The sequence below is a fragment of the Balaenoptera musculus genome, chromosome 10 (genome assembly GCF_009873245.2).
Source record: "Balaenoptera musculus isolate JJ_BM4_2016_0621 chromosome 10, mBalMus1.pri.v3, whole genome shotgun sequence".
Lineage (NCBI taxonomy): Eukaryota > Metazoa > Chordata > Mammalia > Artiodactyla > Balaenopteridae > Balaenoptera > Balaenoptera musculus.
The window spans coordinates 52,069,368-52,091,598 of NC_045794.1; the positions used below are offsets into that span (position 1 = coordinate 52,069,368).

At 42.2% G+C, this 22,231-nt stretch overlaps 1 protein-coding gene across 3 annotated transcripts in view; it reads left to right on the top strand.

The window, feature by feature from the left end:
* The window catches only part of TBC1D30 (TBC1 domain family member 30), an 88,715-nt gene extending 67,167 nt beyond the window's left edge, over positions 1-21,548 (top strand). For 2 of the 3 annotated variants that reach the window (XM_036867391.1, XM_036867392.1), the window contains 5 exons: positions 50-155; positions 9,219-9,331; positions 11,041-11,180; positions 14,547-14,753; positions 17,999-21,548. In XM_036867391.1, coding sequence (XP_036723286.1) covers positions 50-155; positions 9,219-9,331; positions 11,041-11,180; positions 14,547-14,753; positions 17,999-18,786 — 1,354 coding nt within the window. In that variant the 3' untranslated portion in view covers positions 18,787-21,548. The remainder of the gene's footprint in view (positions 1-49; positions 156-9,218; positions 9,332-11,040; positions 11,181-14,546; positions 14,754-17,998) is intronic. The other variant, XM_036867393.1, reaches the window with a different exon arrangement.
* The last annotated feature ends 683 nt before the right edge of the window (positions 21,549-22,231 follow it).

Sequence of the window (22,231 nt, forward strand, 5' to 3'; positions counted from 1 at the left end):
CTGATAGCGTGGGTATCCTAAACAGTTCCTTTATCTGTCCTTTATCTAGGCAGATAGAATGTTGTGAAACAGCAGATGAATTCTATAGCACCATGGGGCGCCTTACCCAGGAGATGCTGGAGAATGATCTTCTGGAGAGCCATGAACTCATGCAGGTGAGTGGGCAGTGCCACCCCCCTTGGCTCGGGGGACCCTGGTACCGTGGGAACAAGCAGTGCCAGAGCAGCGGTCTTGGGAAATGTATTTGCCCAGCCCTCAGATGTAGTTTTTCAAATGACCAAGAGTCTATATATAATTTGTTAAGAATCTAACTGTGTCACAAGAGGAAGGAAGAAATGGATATTTGTTACGGCTTTCGTTCCAACTGTGTTGCTTAAAAATCATAACGTGCAATACAAAAACAAACCAAAAAACCACCAGACCTCCTCCCTCACCCCCACATCACCAGGTGTTTGTTCTGAATCTGATTCTTAGCCGTAAAGGGAGACTTGTGGGGAGAAATAATTATTTCTGGGAAGGGATTATTGAGGATAAAAAAGGAGATTATTCTTAATTTTTTTTTTTAAGTACATTTTTTTTAAATTAATTAATTTATTATTAATTTTTGGCTGTGTTGGGTCTTCGCTTCTGTGTGAGGGCTTTCTCTAGTTGTGGCAAGCGGGGGCCACTCTTCATCGCAGTGCGCAGGCCTCTCTTGTTGCGGAGCACAGGCTCCAGACGCGCAGGCTCAGTAGTTGTGGCTCACGGGCCCAGTTGCTCCGCGGCATGTGGGATCTTCCCAGACCAGGGCCCGAACCCGTGTCCCCTGCATTGGCAGGCGGACTCTAAACCACTGCGCCACCAGGGAAGCCCAAAGGAGATTATTCTAATCAGCATTTTGGTTTATTTGTTTTGCCCACATTTGCAACTCATGTTATTACATATGAATCATAAATTTCAAAATGGAAGACTTGAAGGGTTTTGTCATTTTTCTGGCATGTTGCTGTATCTCAAGATTACATTCGCCAAATCATTAAAATTGGCAGTGAGCATAGAAGAGATAGCGGATTTGTGAACACGCTCTCTTCCGTTAAGCTCTATAACATGATTTTTCTGCAGTCTCCTCCCGCTTCTGACCACTGCTTCTCTTCCTAGTTCTTCCTTCCTCCTGCCCACTGACTAACAGTTGGTCTTGTCCAAGGTCGTCCTTGGGCCTTAGTTCCTTCTTTCTCTGTGGTTTCTCTCTCCTTTTTTTTTTCTTGGTGTCAACTTTCACGTTGGGTTCCATGCCTGCGGTCATTTTTGGGTGGTGGAGCGCAGTAAACAGGTTAGAAAACAAAGACTCAGGCCCTGATTTAGGACTTGTCAAGTGAAGAGGTTCCATTCCTTTGCTTGTATCCTGGTACCTCCAGCTCTTTCTCAGAATCCCTCACTTTTAGCAGACAGCTGCCTGATTCATTGAGAATACTGACCACCTGGTCAGTATCTTCCCTGAACATTCATATTTTGTATTTCATGTTTTCTTTGCATTGTCATCTGGTCTTTCTTCCTTCCTGTCTGTCTCAGAGGTGGAATGCTCTATCTGCCCCTGACCTCTGTTTTCTGATTTCAACTCCTCTCACACATCCTGGGCTGTTGCTTCATCGCTCATTCTCTGTCTTAGAGGGAAGTGCCTTTTATTGAACATTGTTGTGGATGTGAGGTCCAAGCTTGGCATTTTCCACATGTGAGATCCTTTACATCCTACAGAATTGCCTGGTTCACATGCCCCAAGCGGAACTGTGAGATCTCATCCCTTCTCCCTCACTCATGAAACTACAGTGACTACTCACTGCCTACAACACAAAGCATGGATTTCTCAGCTTATCATCCGGTGCTCTTGACTGTCTGGCATTAAACCATCTTTTCAGCCATAGTTCCTATTCCTCCCTTTTGGACCCTTGACCTCGTCTAGTCAAGTCACACTGTCTTCCGTGTTCCCAGAAATGCCTGGGAATATGGCTGCTCTAACCTTTGCTCTCTCTGTTCATTCTTTCTCTTCTCCCTTCACGTGTTTCAGGCCTGCCTCCTTGTGAAAGTTCCAGTTCAGATGCCATCTTCTTTGTGAAACGTTCTGATAGTCTCAACTAAAAGCGTCTCCTTCTTTGACTCACCACATTTTCCTTGTACCTCTTTTGTGAGCCTTCATTACATTCTACCTTGATTTGAGGCTGTATCTTATTTCTTCAGTGATATTGTAAGTTCCTTGAGGACAGGGGCTGTGCTTTGCTCATAACACAGAGCACTTTGCCTTTTACTGGTGCTGCACAGTAAATGTATTAATTCATTAAGCAAATATCTGTTGAGAATTTGCAACTAGTTTTCTGCCTTCTCTTTCTCAGTAAATGTTTGCTGAATTAAACCATACTCGGAGATGATGGCCCTCCTTCTAGGGTCCCTCTGCCCTAATACAGTCCTCACTTTGCTCACAGAGCATTCGTCCACACTTACTGCTTTGGTCATTTTATTGTTCTTCATAAAACCTTCTGTGCTTCCATGTTATTAACTGCAGTAAATAAAATGTTTCGGCCTAGTTTTCTAGGCCCTGTATTAACTTCTCCAAATATTAATTGAGCATCTCTCTCTGTCAGAAGGCTTTCTTGAGGGAATTAATATCTGGTTTTACCTTTAAAGATGGATAGGAGTAGGTCGGGCTGTGTGTGTGCGTGTGTGTGTGTCTGTGTGTGTGTGTGCATGGGTGCATGCACGTGTGGGGTGTGTGGGGTGTGTGGGTATATATGTTTGAGGCAGTGGTGCAGAGCAGAGAGGCAGTTCATGGCTGAGGGAACAGCATGAGCCAAGGCATTGGCAATGTAAACCTTTATGGTGTGGGAAGGAAGCTACAGGAGTTTGGTATACAGGGATGGCTCGTGGGAGACCGCAACCCATGGTAAGGAGTGTGGACTTGATCCTGGAGGTCAATGGTTGTGAGGTTTTGCTTGCTGGAGTTCTTGGGCCTCTGTGGAACCTTTGGAAAGGGAAGAAGAAGCGCTGTGGGCCTGAGAGGTTTTACGAAGAAGAGGGAAGTGGTCTCAGTTGTGTCTGATGTCGACTACAGGGGCAGCTCTGTGAAGGGTGGACTTGATGGGGTCACCGTGGGGAGGCAGGGAAGGGTAGAAGGAAGAATGGAACAGAGGCAGTACTTAGAAGATGAAGTTGACAGGACTTGGCCGTGGGAAGTGGACATGGGGTGAGGGAGAAAGACAGGGAGAGCCAAGGACAGCCCCCAGGTTTCTGGCTTAGGAAGAAGAGGGAAAGTTCACGGGGGGAGGAAGGTGGATTTGTCTTCACACTGGTTGCATTGGAGGTATTCTGTGGTTGCCCCATTTCTTACCTATGCAGAGGCGCTCCCCACTACTTCACAGCCAGGACCTATTGCACTGGCCATAGCTCTGTCCCCACCCAGTCCTCTGTGGGCCCTGCTCATCCCCATGACAGGGCTTGTGGTTCCCTCTGACACCCCATCTGGGCAAATCCTTTCTGTCTACCGGATCCCACTCAGTCTGTTCTCCCCTCCCCTCAGGCTCTGTCATCTCAGCCCTCGTTGATGATACCTCTTCCCTACTCCTTCAGTACTTCAGATTGTCAGCAATTGACTTAATGTTCATTACAAATTATTTTATATTGTTTGGTATTTTTTCAAATATGTTAATCTTATCTAGCAAGTTCCTTAATGATAAGGGCCTTGTTTTACTCTGTATCCCCATAACATCTAATGTAGTGCTAAGAATCCACCTGGTTGCTCAATGCATACACAGAATTATGGAACATTAGAACTCGAGGCAGTGGTTTTCAAACTTGACTGTGTATAAGCAGCATGTCAGGAGTGAATTAAAAGGCAGATATTTGGCCTGTGGGTGGTTCTGATGCAAGTGGCTTTGAGCTGACACTTAGACAAACACTGGTTTGAAAGAAGCTTAACGGTCCACTAACCTAATTCTGTCATTTTACAGAGAAGAAACTAAGACATGGAGAGTGAGCATCTTGCCATATTCTTAGGTTGTCTAGTGGCAGACCCAGGACTGGGGCCCAAGCTCGACACCTGGCCAAGTGCTTCTCCTCACCACCCAACACAGGGCTTCCACCTTATTGAAAACATGACTTTCTAAAAGCTGAAATCCCTTTTAGAAGAATGAGCAACGTTTTATCTCACCTAAAGTTTAAACATTGCCAGAAGGAATGATAGATATGTTGAGATACTCCATCTTTGTCCTTTAGGAATTTCCAGTCTTAAGTATTAGGAGAAAGGAGCACCCCTTCTTTTTTTTTTTTTTTTTAAAGGAATTCCTTTTATTTTTATTTTTTTATTATTTATTTATTTATTTTTGGCTGTGTTGGGTCTTTGTTTCTGTGCGAGGGCTTTCTCTGGTTGCGGCAAGCGGGGGCCACTCTTCATCGCGGTGCGCGGGCCTCTCACTGTCGCGGCCTCTCTTGTTGCGGAGCACAGGCTCCAGACGCGCAGGCTCAGTAGTTGTGGCTCACGGGCCTAGCCGCTCCGTGGCATGTGGGATCTTCCCAGACCAGGGCTCGAACCCGTGTCCCCTGCATTGGCAGGCAGATTTTCAACCACTGCGCCACCAGGGAAGCCCCAGCACCCCTTCTTTACTCTGCTTTAAGAGAATCCTGGAAGGAAAAATGTAGGCTGTGGCTTGATTGATTAGAATTCCATTTTAGTAGCATTTCTCCTTCCGAGGAAAACATCTGGTGAAGATGAATTGAGCCTAATTTTGTACAATTTATGTTTTCATGTTTCTTTTAAAGCATGTCAATAATGAAAAAGAGAAATATAGTTCCTTTTCAGCAGTGCCTAAATATAAATGTCTATTTAAATGTGTGTTGGTAGTTTGGGCAGTAAATAGGCTTGTTGGTTTTCCTAGACATTGTAGAGTATTAAGGAGAGAAATGCTGAATGTCATTCCAAGCACTCTCTTTTCTGTACTCTTAAAAAAAATTAATTCAATGGCTGTGATCCAATTATGGTAGACTTTAAGTCTGTCAGCAAACCTGAAATGACTCCAGATGAAAAATTTGGACTGCATACAATATCTTTATTTCCGAGCTGAAGAGATGAAAACGTTCTCCCTGCTTGGTCTTCCGTATTTTTTTCAGTTCTAGGTGCCATACGCAAAATAATCTACTGGGTTTTTTCTCCCTGCAAATTGCATCACTCTTTTATTTTACTAGTAATGGCCATTTAAAAAAAACAATAATGTTAGAAAAAGATATTGGGAGAATGCTGATGAAATGTATATGGATTTCAGTAAGACTTTTGACAAAGTCTCTCATGAATTCTTTAAGAGTAATATAGAGAAAAGTTAGTTAGATGCTGTTTACTAGATGGGTTTTAGGTGCTTAGGAAAACCTAGCCCAAAGTGGTTGTCAATAATTTACTGTTACCTGCGGGGAGCTTTCATGTGCCATGAGGCAGGACCTGCCCTTGGACTGTTCCCTTTTTTCTATCAGTGATGAAGTAGAAATTACATGGATGTGAATGCTTGTCCAGTAGAAGGTTACTGTTTGATTAATTAGTGCTGCCAAAAATGAAACCGTCTGCCTTGCAGAATTGTGTGTGCCCGTAACTGAAAGTGATTAAGCGATGCCTTTATGACCATCTGTTGGAGATGCTTTAGAGGGAACTCCTGCTTGGGAGGGAGGTTGAACTAAATTATGTTTAAATTTCTTTCTAACCCTAAGACCCTATTCATGTACTATACTTTGGCTCTAAGATGATTAGTAAAATTCCTTTCTTGAAATCTGTTGTAAATCTCTGATTTACACAGTTGGAAATCTACAGCTTCTCAGGTATCCTGAGGACTGTGGTCGTGTGTGTGGTGTACCTTCATGGGATAAACATGCCTGCCGACATGTGAGACCTTTAAATAAGTGAGTGAATATAGGCAAAGTACTATAAGCACATTTGTTTCAGGAACACCGATGTATGCTTTGAAGGGCTAACTAAAAGTAAATTATAGAGAAAGAAAGACCAGGAATAGAGAATGCAGCTCAGTGGAGCCAGTGTTCTTTTTGGTCCAATGTCTTTAGCTGAGTCGCCCTTGAAGGAGCTTGGTAAGACCCCAGACTATTTACCCTGGAGCAGGATGGGACAGAGTAGGGGCAAGATGTACTTCCCTTTCTTTCTTTTTTTTCTTTTAATATTTATTGGAGTATAGTTTATTTACAGTGTTGTGTTAGTTTCAGGTGTACAGCAAAGTGAATCTGTTATACATATACATATATCCACTCTTTTTTGGATTCTTTTCCCATATAGGCCATTACAGAGTATTGAGTAGAGTTTCCCATGCTATACAGTAGGTCCTTATTAGCCCTTTCTTTTCTTATACACTTCCTTCATGAGGCTGGACAAAGGAGTTTTCTGATAACTTTTAATAAAACTGGCAAAAATAAAACACAAGTGAATCTTCAGCTAGACATCCCACTAATTGTCTCCAATGAGACATCTTACTTTGTTTGTAGAGAATTTTGAAATTCCTAGCATTAATAATTTCATCTTTTAAACTTGAATCCAGATGGTGTGGGTTTCTCTTTTATTGAGATATGATTGGCATATAACATTACATTAGTTTCAGGTATACAACATAATGATTCGATATTTGTATATATTGTGAAATGATCACAATAAGTCCCGTCAACACCCATCACCACACACAGTTACAATTTTTTTTTCTTGTGATGAGAACTTTTAAGATCTACTCTCTTAGCAACTTTCAAATACGCAATATAGTATCATTAACTATAGTCACCGTGCTATTCATTGCATGGTATGGGTTTCTTGAAATCTGAACCAGGTTTCTAAATTGTTAAGGAAGAAAAATCTCATGAGTGAGGGACAGGCTGACTCTTGGCCCAGCAGTGGGACCAACATTTGATGTGTCAGAGACTGACGCTGTTGTACTGAGGCCCAAGTAGAGGTGCCATGCTCTGGACTTAAAGCTGGGGTGCTGAGGTTTTCACATCTCTCCATTTCCCTCAAAAGGGTATGTGGAGTTAAGACAGGTCACAGGAGCAAGGAGGGAAGAATTCCATACTGGCAGTAAAGCAGCTTCTCGGGCCATGAGCTGCTGGTAAACTCTGTGGGATCAAAAAATGTCAGAGTGTACTCTGACCATGTTATTAATGAAATTATATGACGTATTTCAGGCATACAGAATGTATTAAAATAATATAACAAAACTTACACACCTACGACCCAACTTAAATAAAACATTAACAACACAGGTGGACACCCTCATACCCTTCTCTCTGATCCCGCCACCCCCTCTCCTCTCAGAGGTAACCAGCATCCTGAGTTCCATGCCTTCATTTTTTCAGATGAGAAAAAGGAGGCCTGGAGTGGTTGGGAACCAGCTTAGTCTCACACTCCAGACTAGTGGGAACCACAGGGTGCCTTCTGCTTCTTCCCAGTGGGGAACAGTTCACTATTAGTAAATTTGTACTGCTTCTCAGCCTTTTGGGTACACAGATCTTCCTGGACTTACGATGGGGTTACATCCAGATAAACCCTTCATAAGTTGAAAATGCATTTAATATACCTAACCTACCAAACATCACAGCTCAGCCTGGCCTGCCTTAAACGTGCCCAGAACACTTACATTAGCCTGCAGTTGGGCAAAATCATCTGACACGAAGCCTATTTTATAATGAAGAGTTGAATGACTCATGTAATTTATTGCACACTGAACTGCAAGTGAAAAACAGAACGGTTGTCTGGGTCCAGAATGGTTGTAAATGTATTGGTTGTTTCCCCTCGTGATCACGTGGCTGATGGGGAGCTGCCTTGCCCAGCATCACGAGAGAGGACCTATGGCGTATCGTAAACCCAGGAAAAGTTCCAAATTCTAAATTCGAAGAAGGGTTTCTACTGAATGTGTATCACTTTTGCACCTTCGTAAAGTGGAAAAAATCATTTAAGTTGAACCATTGTAAGTCAGGGACTGTCTGTAATCAAGTATGTGTGAGATAATATGACTTGGAGATGACTTTTGTGGTCCCAATAAACTGTGTAACTTTGCATAATAAGCAATGGAGAATCAAAGGGAAGGAATTTTAGTCAACACTTCCTTGTTTGGAATCTTGAGATGTTACACTAAGGTATAAGCGGATACCACAGAAGTTTGGGGACAGTCAGATGTGCAGACTGTTTAGAATCGAAATTACGGTGGACTGTCCTGGTGGTGGCTCTGAGTTATGGGGTGAGGCTGCAGTGCTAGGAAGCCCCTTTCAGAGCCCTCCTTTTCCTACCTGTGCAGATATTAGACATCTCCTAAGCCTTCAGGAAAACAGTCCTGCTGAAATGAAAAATACCACTTCAAAATATTGTCCTAGAAAAGTGTTATCAGGACATTTGAATGGCTTCCTGGAAGAAATGAAAGTTAATGTGGTTAATACACATTTTCTGGTGAATAAGAACCTGAAAGATTGAAGAAATATGTTTGGAGCAGTTAAATTTTTCATAAAATTAAGAGAACAAACAAGATGATTTTCCTCCTGCTGGTAGAATGGTATATAATCTTAAAATCCTGGAGGAAGCACAGGTGCTTTTCCCATTTTTTATTTATAGATTTTTAACAGCCTATGCTTTACACCCTGTCACTTTTTTTCTTTTTTCTTTAAAAATAACAGTTAACAATTTTCACCTAGAACTGATTCACAGACATTTGAAAAGGTGGTATCTTTGGAGAAAGCTTGCAGGTGATCACAAGATTGTCCCCCAGACGTAATTGTATCCGGAAGGCTGACATTTAATGCCTATAACGATCATCAAGCAAAGGTTTGAAAAACAAGTGGTACATATGAAGAAGATTGATGGGTTCACTGTGAAAGAAGTAATAGGGAGCTGTGAATTTCTGAATTAACCCATCTATCAAATGAGCAAGAGAACGTCAGACTGTCCCCATTTGCCCACCCATGTTCACCAGTTGGAGTGCCCAGTCCCAGCTGGGTTGATTTGGGGACTAGCTGTTGTTTTATCAGTATTCTTTTTTTTTTTTTTTTTTTATAATATCAGTATTCTTTTGTCTTTCTCTAAAACGATATTGAAGTATATTCTCTCCACCTGCTGTGTAAGGAGCAGTATCTACCTCTTCACGCCCAAATCATAGAACTTTAATGTCTTTGCAGGATTGGTAAGAGTTGTTTAAGGCCACCAGTTCAGACTTGGCATTTTTGTTCTTGTTTTCCAGACTGTGTATTCTATGGCTCCATTCCCTTTTCCACAGTTGGCAGAGCTGAGGGAAAAATACACCTACAACATTACACCATTCCCAGCCACAATTAAGCCCACCTCAGTTTCTGGGTAAGGTCCTTTTTTTTTTTCCTTGTTGTTTTCATGATGGAAGACTTAATACCTTAATTTGTTATTAATATTTGTTAAACCCCAGAAATACATTTGAAGTAGTTTGGTGCTTAAAATCTGAATATCTCTTTCCCAAAAGTTTTGATTTAAATTCAAGTGGGAGATTTTTGAAAGTGTACTTTCCAAAGAAGGTTGGAACATAAACTAAAGGGATATTTAGCGACCCCACAACTTATTTAAAAATATCAAATATTAAAAATCTCAGTAATTAAAAAAGGGTAGATTCAAAAAAGTGTAGGCAGATGAGCTAGTTTAGACCAGAAATTGACAAATATATATATATACATACACACACACACACAGGAATTTAATATATGAAAATGTAAATCAACACTGAAAAGATATACTATTTAGTAAATGGTGCTGGGCCAATGAGACTCAATCTGGAAAGAAATAAAGTTAGAGTCATACTTTATACCATACATCAGGATAAACTCCATAGAGATGAGACAGTTAAATGGAAAAAACTGAAATAATAAGCAGAAGAAAATGTGGAAGGATATCTTTAGTTCTTTGGAATTGGGAAGGCCTTAATAACTGACTCAAAAAAAACAATAAAGGAAAAAAAATTAAGTACTTTAAAAATAATTTTCTGCATGACTAAAACCAAAACAGAGCAAAAGAAAACCTTCATAAGCAGACACAAAAATATTTGTGAAAAAATATTTGTAACTGATTCCTCTCATATATAAAGTTCTTAGAAGTCAATAAGAAAATGACCACCATCTGAAAAATGATGAAAGTATGGGAATAGGCAGTTTACATAAAAGGCAACTTCACTTGGACTAAGAGAAATGCAGCTTAAAGCAAGATTGAGATTCTGTTTTTTTCACCTATCAGGTTGACAAAAATTCAAAAGGTTGATGTGTTCTCTGTTGATAAGGCTATAGGGAAACAGGCACACTTACACTTTGCTCATGAGAGGTTAATTACCATGGGATTTGGGGCAGGCAATTTGAGCGTATTTCCCCAAATTACTATTGCATATATCCTTTGACCCAGCAATTCTACCTTTCTGAATTATCCAACAAATATATTTGTACACATGCAAAACACAGTATATATAAGGTTATTTATTGCAGTGTTGTTTATAATAGTTTAATATTGGAAACCACTTGAGTGTGCATCATTTAGCAGCCTGGTTCTATAACGTGGGCTACATACGTACAATACAGTACACACATACAGTACAGTGCAGCCATTAAGAAAAGGATGAGGAGGAAGCTCTGTGTGAATATGGAGAGATTTTTTTTTAGGTGAATAAAAGCAAGGTGCAGGAGAGTATACTTATATATAGCATGCTAATACTTATGAATAAGAGGAGAAAAGTAAGACTGTATAGTCATATTTGCTTATTTAACTGATAAGGAAGCTGAAGAATACATCAGAAACTAGTAACAGTGGTCACCTGTGGGGATTAAGTGGGGCAAGAACAGGGTAGAAGTTGGACAGGGATGGGAGATGGACTTTATGTATATATAAATTATATAAGTATAATATATAATTATATAAATATAATATAAATATGTTATAGAAATTAATGTATATAATTTATATATATGTCATTTAAGTCATGTGGCTGTATTACTTATTTAAAAATAATACCACTTTTTGAAAAAAATATTCCTTTTTCTTTTATGTTTTCCAAGACGACGTGGTAAGGTCAGAGACAGCGATGAAGAGAATGACCCAGACGATGAAGATGCTATTGCTAATGCAGTGGGGTGTCTCGGACCTTTTAGTGGGCTCCTGGCACCTGAACTGCAGAAGTACCAAAAGCAAGTTAAAGGTAAAGAGGTGGCATCTATTAGATACTCACAATGTGTTGGTTCACTATAGCAAGGGTAGTATTATTGTGTCCTATAAATGCCTGTTGTTTCCTGCACTGATTACCACTATTAAAGGTCTCTATTAAAAGTAACTTCTGTGGGGGCTTCCCTGGTGGTGCAGTGGTTGGGAGTCTGCCTGCCAGTGCGGGGGATGCGGGTTCGAGCCCTGGTCTGGGAAGATCCCGCATGCCACGGAGCGGCCGGACCTGTGAGCCACAATTGCTGAACCTGCGCGTCTGGAGCTTGTGCTCCGCGGCAGGAGAGGCCGCGATAGTGAGAGGCCGTGATAGTGTGAGGTCGGCGCACTGCGATGAGGAGTGGCCCCCGCTTGCCGTAGCTGGAGAAAGCCCTCGTGCAGAGGCGAAGACCCAACACAGCCATAGATAAATAGATAAATAAATAAATGAATGAATGGATCATCATGTTAAAAAAAAAAAAAGTAACTTCTCTGTTACTTTATCATTTAGGAGGATCTCTCTGTTATGTGTTACATGCATAATACATATTTCTTTTTCTTTATGATTCGTTTTGCCTCCCACTTGTCTGATTTAACGTTGTGTGCTCAGTTCCTTAGCACCGAGCCTGGCATATAATAGATGCTTACTACATTCTGTTTGAGTTAAATTGAATTCATTATAGACTGGCTTCTTTTCCACTATAGAAATACTCTCTAAAGCCAAAATATTATGGTACCTCTACTTGAATTTCAGTGACCAGAAACTCATTATCTCATAAGACATTCTGCTAATTCCTCTGCTTAGCCCAGGGTTTCTAGTTTTGAAGAGATAAACTCCACTTACTAGTTCTATTAGTAGTTATTCTCTTCAGAACTAAACAGAACAAGTCTGCTCCCTCTTGCTGGATGTCTCCTTTGAATCTTGACGACAGTCATCACGGCCCCCAAAAGTTTCTTCATGGTCCAAATTCAGAATTTCTCAAAGATACGTCTTCCAGAACTTTTAATGTTCTATAAATTCACCTCTAAATGTCCTGCAGTTTGATAGTATCCCTCTTAAAAAGTGGTGCTCTGAATTGAATGTCATGCTATGTTTGTTTTTTTCTTGCAGAAAATAGATTGGATATTATTCGTGTAATGAACTCTTTTGAAGCAGTTCGTGCTTCCCCCACTATGATCTTTCCTATCTTTGGTGGCAGCTCTTCCTTTATGACATTTATTCTAGTTTGAAGACCATCCTCCTTGCTGAAAGAGGACAGAAACAAAAGATGTCAGGCACCTCTGCATTCTCTTTGCCATCTGCTAGCTTTATACTGCCTTCTCAAAGTCATGGGGCTATTTTCTTGTTTTTGTTCCTCTTGCTTAGAAGGCTTCCTTTTTGTTTGTTTGTTTTGTTGTTGTTGTTTTGGTCGTGGTAGTTTTGAGTATGTTCTGCAAGCCTTAGCTTGTTTTGAGTTTTAACCTGCTTAATGTTCGGTTCATGTCATTTTGTGTGTGTGTTCTTGGTATGTACTCCCCTGTCATCTTTTTTTTTTTTTTTTTTAATTGATTAATTTATTTATGGCTGTGTTGGGTCTTCGTTTCTGTTCAAGGGCTTTCTCTAGTTGTGGCAAGCGGGGGCCACTCTTCATCGCAGCGCGCGGACCTCTCACTATCGCGGCCTCTCTTGTTGTGGAGCACAGGCTCCAGACGCGCAGGCTCAGCAATTGTGGCTCACGGGCCCAGCTGCTCCGTGGCATGCGGGATCTTCCCAGACCAGGGCTCGAACCCGTGTCCCCTGCGTTGGCAGGCAGACTCTCAACCACTGCGCCACCAGGGAAGCCCCCCGTCATCTTTTTAAATGACTTTAAAAAATCTGAACTCAACAAGAGTTCTATTGGTTTTGTAATGGTTTCTATCTCCTCTTTAGTTGCCTGATTTTTAGCTTTTGGTTTCTAGCCATGGGATCAATAAGTATTTTAACTCTAACGTTTTTGAATCTGCTTTCTGTCATCTGGGTCTATGTTCCATTTTTCCCCCCCTGTTATTCTTTCTGTGCAATTATAGGCTCTGGGATGACATGGTCATTTTCACCTAAATTTCATCCTTAGTCTTTCTTGTTGGTTTTACTTTAGTTAGATTAGAGGTCCTCTTTTAATTTTCTTCTCCTTAGAGAAGTATTTTCAATAAAAAAGAAAGTTTACCAGATGTTCAGTCTTTATCTGAGTAACACTTTCAGCAGATGTTAGGATACTTGAAATCCCCTACTAATCTTTTTTTTTAAGCTTGTCCCCAGGCAAGTTTTACATATCGTGTTAGAAAAGCCTCATTTTATCCCCTGTTTACCTGTGTGGCATGTGAGTGTATTTTCACACTGTACTTATTTCTGTTTCTTGGAGGTAATCTCAAATTTATTTAAGGGATAAATCTACTAGTTGTTGGTGTTAACAGGAGCAAAAACCATATCAGACATAACACACATAGTAGACAGTCAGGAAATGCTTGTTAAATGAATAAAAACATTCATTTCTAGTGATACCATGATCTAAAGTCTTGATAATCTTATAGAATGTCTTGCTGGTTTTTTTTTTTATTTAATTAATTAATTAATTTATTTATGGCTGTGTTGGGTCTTCGTTTCTGTGCAAGGGCTTTCTCTAGTTGCGGCGAGTGGGGGCCACTCTTCATCGCGGTGCGCAGGCCTCTCACTGTTGCGGCCTCTCTTGTTGCGGAGCACAGGCTCCAGACGCGCAGGCTCAGTAGTTGTGGCTCACGGGTCTAGTTGCTCTGCAGCATGTGGGATCTTCCCAGACCAGGGCTCGAACCCGTGTCCCCTGCATTGGCAGGCAGATTCTCAACCACTGCACCACCAGGGAAGCCCCTGTCTTGCTGTTTTTAACTTAAGAAAAACTCACTTTTAATGACTGACTAAACCCTACAGTGTAAAATTTACAAATTTATAGTTGTGAGTCCTCATGTAGTTAGTTATATGGAACCTTGTAAATCCTCATGCAGTTATATGGAAATCTGTACCCTGACTTTAGACAGCTAGAGTTATATTTTTCTAAGGGAATTTTAGAAAATGGCAGTGATTTTTATCTGGAAACAGCGGACCTTATGTCCATATGATGAACAAAGGGGTAATAAAATCAAACAATGAACCCACACAGCTCGTTTCAGACTCACAGTTAGCCTAATAAGAAAATGCAGAAATATTTTCAGGACCAAATAAAAACAAGTACTAGACAAATTGTACTGTACATGTTTTTTGTGGTTCAGAATTGCCTGGAGGTTAAGATACTACCCCAGGTTATATAGTGTAATCAATTCCCAGTTAGTCCCGTTCTCCTCCAGTGATACTGTCTCCTTGTTTCTATTCCTTGGAATATAGAACCAAATGGGGACCAGAATCTGAGATCCAATAACATTGCGGAGCTGAGTCCAGGAGCGATCAATTCCTGCCGAAGTGAATACCACGCAGCTTTTAACAGTATGATGATGGAACGCATGACCACAGATATCAACGCGCTGAAGCAGCAATATTCTCGGATTAAAAAGAAGCAGCAGCAGCAGGTTCATCAGGTGTATATCAGGGCAGGTAATGTACTTCTTTGTTTGAGTCAATTTCAGCTCCGTGTCAATTTGTGAAAGGAAGACCGAGTATTCCCAGGATGGCCTGGGAATTACTGCTCACTCTGGCTCGGCATCCACCAACACAGCTGGCAGGAGACAATAACATCTTTATCTTCTCACATTTTATTTTATCTTATCAGGCTCTAAATAAGAGAAAGGTCCCAAGGACCAGGTAGTTGATGGTATTCAATACCTCGTTACTCTGTATGCTTGTGGAGAAGGCTTTACAAATGATTAGAATGTTGCAAAGTCATGCAGTCCTTGGATTTGAGACATTTTGGAGCTGTTGCCTCCTAAATTTCAGGCATTTGGAAGTAGAATTTAGTCATCTGTGTACTGGTAAATAATTTTACTACCAGTCATTTAGGTAGTAATATAACATATGTTGTGATCAGAGGAAAAGGAAAAAGCCATTACTGTGCCTCACTGGTGGGTTAGCAGTGTCTTGGGAGTCTGCTGAGAAGAACACAATTGTACTGCAGTTGGAAATGCTCTTTTCCAAGGATTGCCAGGCTTCTTTTTTCCTTTAAATTCCCAAAATCCCAATGAACAATCTGATTTATTGTTTAATATATGCTGATTCGGGAATTGGTTTGTCTTATTTTAAGTGAAATCCTAATGAAAATGATGCCAATCCAGGATTAACCAAGATATAAATTTGACATGTGTTTAAGAGGCTTGTGAGCATGTGACTGATCTTGCATAAAAACTGAATTTACCTTTCACTTGTTGGGGAGGAGTAGGCAACTTCTTAAAGATTCTTACTTTATCCTGAATCATTAAAAAAGCAATCACAAAAGGAACTAACAACTATAACACTTTAATTTTCAAAACATTGGCACATACATGTCCTCATTTGTCCTTAAATCTGTGAGAAAGGCAAGGACAGATATTCTTATATCCTTTTAAAAAATGAGGAAATGGTAATTCAGGAAGGCTTAGCAACTGTCTAGGATTATATAACTATAGTGAGTGGTCAGGCCAGGGCTAGAACCCCCCCATGTTCTGATTCTTTATGCAGTTCTTTTCCAACCACTTTCAGAAGATTTAGGTGGAATGGTGAACAATTGCCATTGGGTACTAAATCAGCCCAGTGTCTGTACTCTAGTCAGGGGCCAGCAAACTATGGTCTGTAGGTCAAATTCTGCTCACTTCCTGTTTTTATAAATAAAGTTTTATTGAAACACAGGCATGCCCATTTGTCTACATATTGTCTATGACTGCTTTTGCACTACAGTGGCTACAATATTTATAGTCTGGTCCTTTACAGGAAAAGTTTGCTGACCCCCTACTCTAGATCAGGGTTTATGTGGTTATTTTTAGGGAGAGATTGCTGCTCAAGGGCAGAGTTTGAGAGCATTGTTTCTCAAACTTTAGTGTGAATGCGCATCACTTGGGGATGTGTCAAAATGAAGAAGCTGCTTCAGTAGCTGTGGGTGGGACTGAGATTATGCATTTCCAATAAGCCTCCAGGCGATGCCACTGCTGCTGGATGGGGATTGCACTTTGAGTAGCGGGGTTTTAGAGGACATGGTGTAGGATAGGATCAGCAGCACAGGTGGAGAGATTGAACTTGAGCTAGAGGCAGAAGTCCTCAGCTTCTGAGATTTAAAGGAAGGTGGTAAGGATGGTGGTTGAGGTACCAGCTTCCTAGGTTAGGGAGGACAGGAAGTTAAGGCTTTTCAGTCCTGATAGCTTCTGTTTTTATGAAGAAATTGGAGGAAAAGTTGTTTGCTTGGGAGTAAGTTGAAGGTTGGGTGGGAGCTTAAAGAAAGTAACGAAGATTTGGATCGGCCATCGGAAGCAATGGGAGAGGGAAAGAAAGTTTGTTCAGCGGCATTGCGGACCTAACAAAAATAGGAAGTTACGAATTTAAGGGATATCAATCCACATGGCTGTGTGATTTCCCCCCATCCGCATCCCCACCCCCAGCAGCTATTAGCAGCTCCTATTTTAGAAAGGAGAATGTGAATTGTGGATCTAGAGTGGAGTTTTGCCAGGCATGTGTGATAAAGCCATAGGGATGCCTGGATGTGTGGTTATTGGTGAGGTGTGGTCCAAGGGATCCACCGTGCATCTAGCAGGGTAGGGGTGTAAGTGAGCCGAGGAGACAGTGAGAGGTTATGAGAAGATTGAGGGATCAAGGAACGGAAATCTTTATGGTTTAGTACCGGGTATAGTTACATCGAGAGTCTGAGAGCTGGAAGAGTCAAAGAGAGGAATATGAGAGTTAAATATTTTTCACATGAGGCAGATCCGTGTGATGAGGTTTAGGATGGAACTGGGCAGGTGGAGGATGGGTCAGTCACCGAGGCAGTAAAGTAACCGAGGTAGGTAAGAGGACATAGAGTGAAGAAGAAACAGGTGTCAGAATTTCAGTGAAGATGGGACTGTGACCAGAGGTAGATGGATAGGAGCAGTCGAGAAGCACAGACGGGAGTTCAGCCACGTGACCTAGATGTCAGGAGGAAGGCTGTTCGCACAAAGACAGCGGGGTCTTCTCTTGATACTTCTGCCTGCAGCTGTCATCCCTGGGGCCGTGAGTGTTGAAGCTTCATTGGAAATAGGGGCTCGGTCATAGCCACAGGATGAGGATAGTAATACTGTTAACAGTGCCTTCCAGGAGAACACAGCTTTTGGTGCTTTCCTGTTTTCAATTTGCTTTCAAAGTCAATTGAGGACACAGGAGTGGAACTAGGGCCAGGCACTGGATAGCTGTGATGTCACTGCATTTTTACCACCTTCTTATCACTTCTCTCATTCTGCTGTCTCTCAGTAATATGCAGTGTGTTGTTTTCCTACCTCTCAGAAGCTGACAGCTGGTAATCTATATGGTCATAGTGTTTGATCTGTTATTTAAAAAAAAAAATCTTCAAATTTCCTAGATACAAGACCTCTGAGGTTGCTTCTCAGGCACAAGGCTCTCTGTAAAAAACATGAGGGAGGCTGGGCTCTAATTAGTAACAAGGGGTCAGAGTCTGTTCCTTTTTGTATCCTCAGCCCCTTGTCTCCTCCTCTTTGAAGAGGAGGGAATCCGTACCCCAGGCTCTAGGATCGAATTCAGTTTCTGCTGCCTTCAGTTGCATGACTCTGCCAAGAGCTGGGAAATATGTGGGCAGGGTCCGGGGACAACCTGTGTGTGACTCCTGTGCTGTGATGGATGTCTTTCTCTGTGGTACCTTTCACACGACCTTTCAACATTTCTTTCAGACAAAGGGCCAGTGACCAGCATTCTCCCATCTCAGGTAAACAACTCTCCAGTTATAAACCACCTTCTTTTAGGAAAGAAGATGAAAACGTCAAACAGAGCTGCCAAGAATGCTGTCATCCACATCCCTGGTCACACAGGAGGCAAAATATCTCCTGTCCCCTATGAAGACCTTAGGACCAAGCTCAATTCTCCATGGCGAACTCACATCCGGGTCCACAAAAAGAACACGGCGAGGACCAGGAGTCAGCTGGGCTGTGGGGACACCGTCGGGCTGATAGAAGAGCAGAATGAGGGCTGCAAGACTCACAACCTGGGGGCAGTGCAGGCATTTTCCTCCGATTGTGCGGGGGCAGCTCAAAGGGAAGGTGGCAGCTCCAATGGCGGCACTGGGAGGACCATCGAAGGGCAGTCTCCAGAGCCGCTGTTTGAGGACGCTGATGCCGATGTGTCTGTGGTCCAGGTGAAGTTAGAAGCCTTGGAACTGAACCCAAGGGCTGCTGCTGCTGAAACTGAGCCCAAGGTGCACCTGCCCTGCCAGCAGCACATCCCGGAGCCGCCAGATGCACCCGGAGGAAACAAGGCCCCTGGCAAGTCTCCCCAAGGCAGCCACCCGAAAACTCCCATCTTTAGCCCCTTTCCCAGCGTCAAGCCACTGCGGAAGTCAGCCGCTGCCAGGAATTTGGGATTATATGGTCCTACAGAAAGAACCCCAACTGTGCACTTTCCTTACATGAGCAGGAGCTTCAGCAAGTCCAGCGGTGGAAACAGCGGTACTAAGAAACGGTGACATCTCTCAGCAACTGTGTATCCACATTCCCCTCTTCATAGTGGCAGAAGGGTTCCAGCCGGATGGCTCCAAGAGAGCTTCAGTTGTCCATTGAAAACGAAGAGAGGTTCAGAGATGAGCAACGGTCCATAAAAATGGGAATTGGAAATTTTATAATGGGTGCTAGAATAGGGATGTCTTCCGATCATCGATACCGTGGGTTCTTGTGGCAAAATAAATATTGTGGTTTTAAAGTGTGACGTTTTCCCAACTTTTCATTGTGAGCTGTTTAGAAAAGACTTTGCATCTAGGCTGTTAACCCCTCTTCCTTCCTCCTGTTCTGAGGGCCTTCAGGGTGCCTGTGACAACCCCCCACCCAACCTTCCAGTTCTCTGGGTGTTGTTAATACTCAAGCATGCACACAGTAGCTTGCTAGAACAGAAACTGTAAAAAGAAAGTAAGTTTCTTAGTTGCAAAGAACTTCCCAATTTCCCTCTTCATGCCCCGCTGGGGGGAATGCTTGTATGTGTGAGTTTTCCTTCAGTAGTTTCTTTCAGCCTGTCTCAAAACTGGTTTTTATTCTTGTGCTAAAATGCAGGAGAAAAATCTAGATAGCCTTTCTTTCACTTTCTATTTCTACCTGCAAAAGGAAGAAAACCTTTATCTGTTGAAATGTAGCTTGATCATCAGCTGGAAGATCTTCTGCAGAGGACACAAATGGGTTATGCATTAAGCAGTTGCTCTCAACAGCTCGCTGATTCCACTGAGCTTTCCTCGAGCTTCATGGTCGCCTCTTAAGGAGAGTTTTGGTCCTCAGTGGTGGGATGACCAATGGGCTCTACACAGAGCTTGTCCGGCCTCCACCAAGCAGCTCATTTACCTACCAGCTCTCCACTGCAGATGCGAGAAGCCTCTGCTCAAAAGCCAGAACATTGCACCTGCAACTCTGTTACTTGAATTTTGTGCTTTTTTTTTGGGTGGGAGTACTTTGTTGAGTACTTTCTTACTTGAACACTGCCTTTCCCTGGAGAAGGCCCCAGTGCTTTCTAGCTCTGTCTCACCCATTCCAGAGACAGCACCTGTTATCTCCACCATGCAGATGGGAACTCTGAGCCACACAGAGGTGAAGTAGTACTTCAGATACTCAAGGTAAATACTCCCGGTACTCAATGTGACTCAGCCACATTGCCTCCAGTGCAATAGGTGGGTTTTATGCTCCTTGTACCCAGATGCATTGGCTACATAGGTTCTAGAAACCAAGACTGGGAAGCTATTCACTGCACTCCCTCCTGACTCAAAGGACATTTCTCCAGATGGTACAGAGTCCTGTGATGGCGTTTCATAAAACCAGCTTTGACGTTCTTATCCAAAAAGGTAGTTCATTTTAAAAATGCTTCATGCAGCTGTCATTTTGGCTGGACAAAAGGCTCACTCCTCAATCCCCTTCTCCCACCAACATTAGAAGATAGACTTGGCATTTTTATCCTCGTTCCCTGGAAGACCTCGGCTAGGCTTGCCGGCATTTTGATGATGCAGTCAGTATTCATTTGAGCTAATTGGATTGCTAATTCTGAAACCAAAGCTATAGTTTTAGAAAGAGTTTTTACTATGAGAGGCACTAATTTTTATAATAAAATAGAGAATATGGTTGTGTGGGCTTTCTTGCACAGAAAACACAGGAATGATATATACAGTGAGAAGAGTTATCCCTTTTGTGGTATTTTTACCCTCCAAGAACTGAAGATGGAAAATATGACTAATAAGTTATTGCAGTTTTGGTCTTGCAGGAGAATTCTGTGCCATCTGAAGTTAGCCTGCAGCTTCTTAAAAAGCAGCCACTCCCACAGCCTGTGTCTTGGGAAGGGTGTAGGTGGAGAGTCGGGATTACTTTGCATACCACCCCCAGGACGAGACCCACTGCATTTTCCAAAGTTAAGCCAGTGATTCGATTTTCTTCCATCTGCTGAACTTTACATTCCACCTTATATTCTTTTCTCCTCCCCCTTCTCAAGTGAGTCAGAATAGTCGTGTTCCCCTTGAGGGATGTCTGACTTGAATAGAGAATTTTTCTTTTCTCTCTTGAGTCAGCTCCCAGCTCCCGGAGGGTCTGGGTTTGGGGAGGTGGGTAATGGGGTGGAGGGCACTTACTGCAGTTCTTAGGCTTGTGCCATCGCTGTCTGCCACCTGTCTTAGGGTTAGTAGCGCATGCTGTACCTGTTTCCTGGGGTTGGTCTTCCTGAGAAAAGAATGGATGCGATGGCACACGGTTTGGGATAAGTATTTGTTGAATGAATGAATAAACTACTGAAAGGATAATAGTCCTTTGAGGTAAAAATGACCTCATCAGGATTTCAAAACCTGACAGATTCCTGCTAAAGCACTGTGTCCTGTTAAAGTGCATGCATTGTACCATGTAATCGCCATGTGTATCGGTCAACTTGTGAGCTTTGCCTACTTTAGAAAATAAAGAATCTGCAGTAGCCTGTAGCACACAGCATGTACGAAGAGACCAGTATGGACTTTTATCTTCTTTGTATTGGACACTGTATGCCAGCACCAGAAGTACTTACCAAGTAGCGATTTCTTTATTTTTAGATATGTCTGTACCCCATCAGCACTTAGGCCGGAGCCGACTCCTGATGTCTCTGCACCTCAGTTCTCTTACAAAAGCCTCCAGATAATTTAAACCTAGTTTGTAATGTCAACCTATGGGGCTGTAACTGTTTGGAATATTGTATTCCCTTTATCAGTCTCTCTTGTTCTGAAGAACTGTACTGATTACAAAGATATATGCATAAAGATTTTCATTGTTGTAGCTGTTGTGATGTTGTTTATCTGAGCGCCTGCATAGAACGCTGTTGTGACTTTCCCCACCCCCTTCTCTTACCCTGTCAGCTTTACCCCACCTTGGTCGCGTGAACCAAGAGAACAGCCCAATAAACTCCATCTCCGCCGGTCTAATCACTGGGTTGCAGGGTGGCCTATGACCTGCCAAGAACTTGGCAGAATGGCGGGTTCCCGAATATGAGTAAAAGAGTTTATTCAGGAATGTGTGTATGTGTGTGTGAATGTATGTGTGTGTATAAAAATAACCTGTGGATCTGTCATTTTTCTTTGTTTTAATAAAATAGAACAATAAGAATGCCATTTAGCTTCCTGGTCTTATGGATTCTAGATAACGGAGAGCCGTGGTCAAGTGTACAGCCTGCCATCTCCCCTCGTAAAATCTCCCTTTACTCTTTCTGAGCCACTTTTTTTTTTTTTAACATCTTTATTGGAGTATAGTTGCTTTACAATGGTGTGTTAGTTTCTGCTGTATAACAAAGTGAATCAGCTATGCATATACATATATCCCCATATCTCTTCCCTCTTGCATCTCCCTCCCTCCCACCCTCCCTATCCCACCCCTTTAGGTGGTCACAGAGCACCAAGCTGATCTCCCTGTGCTATGCGGCTGCTTCCCACT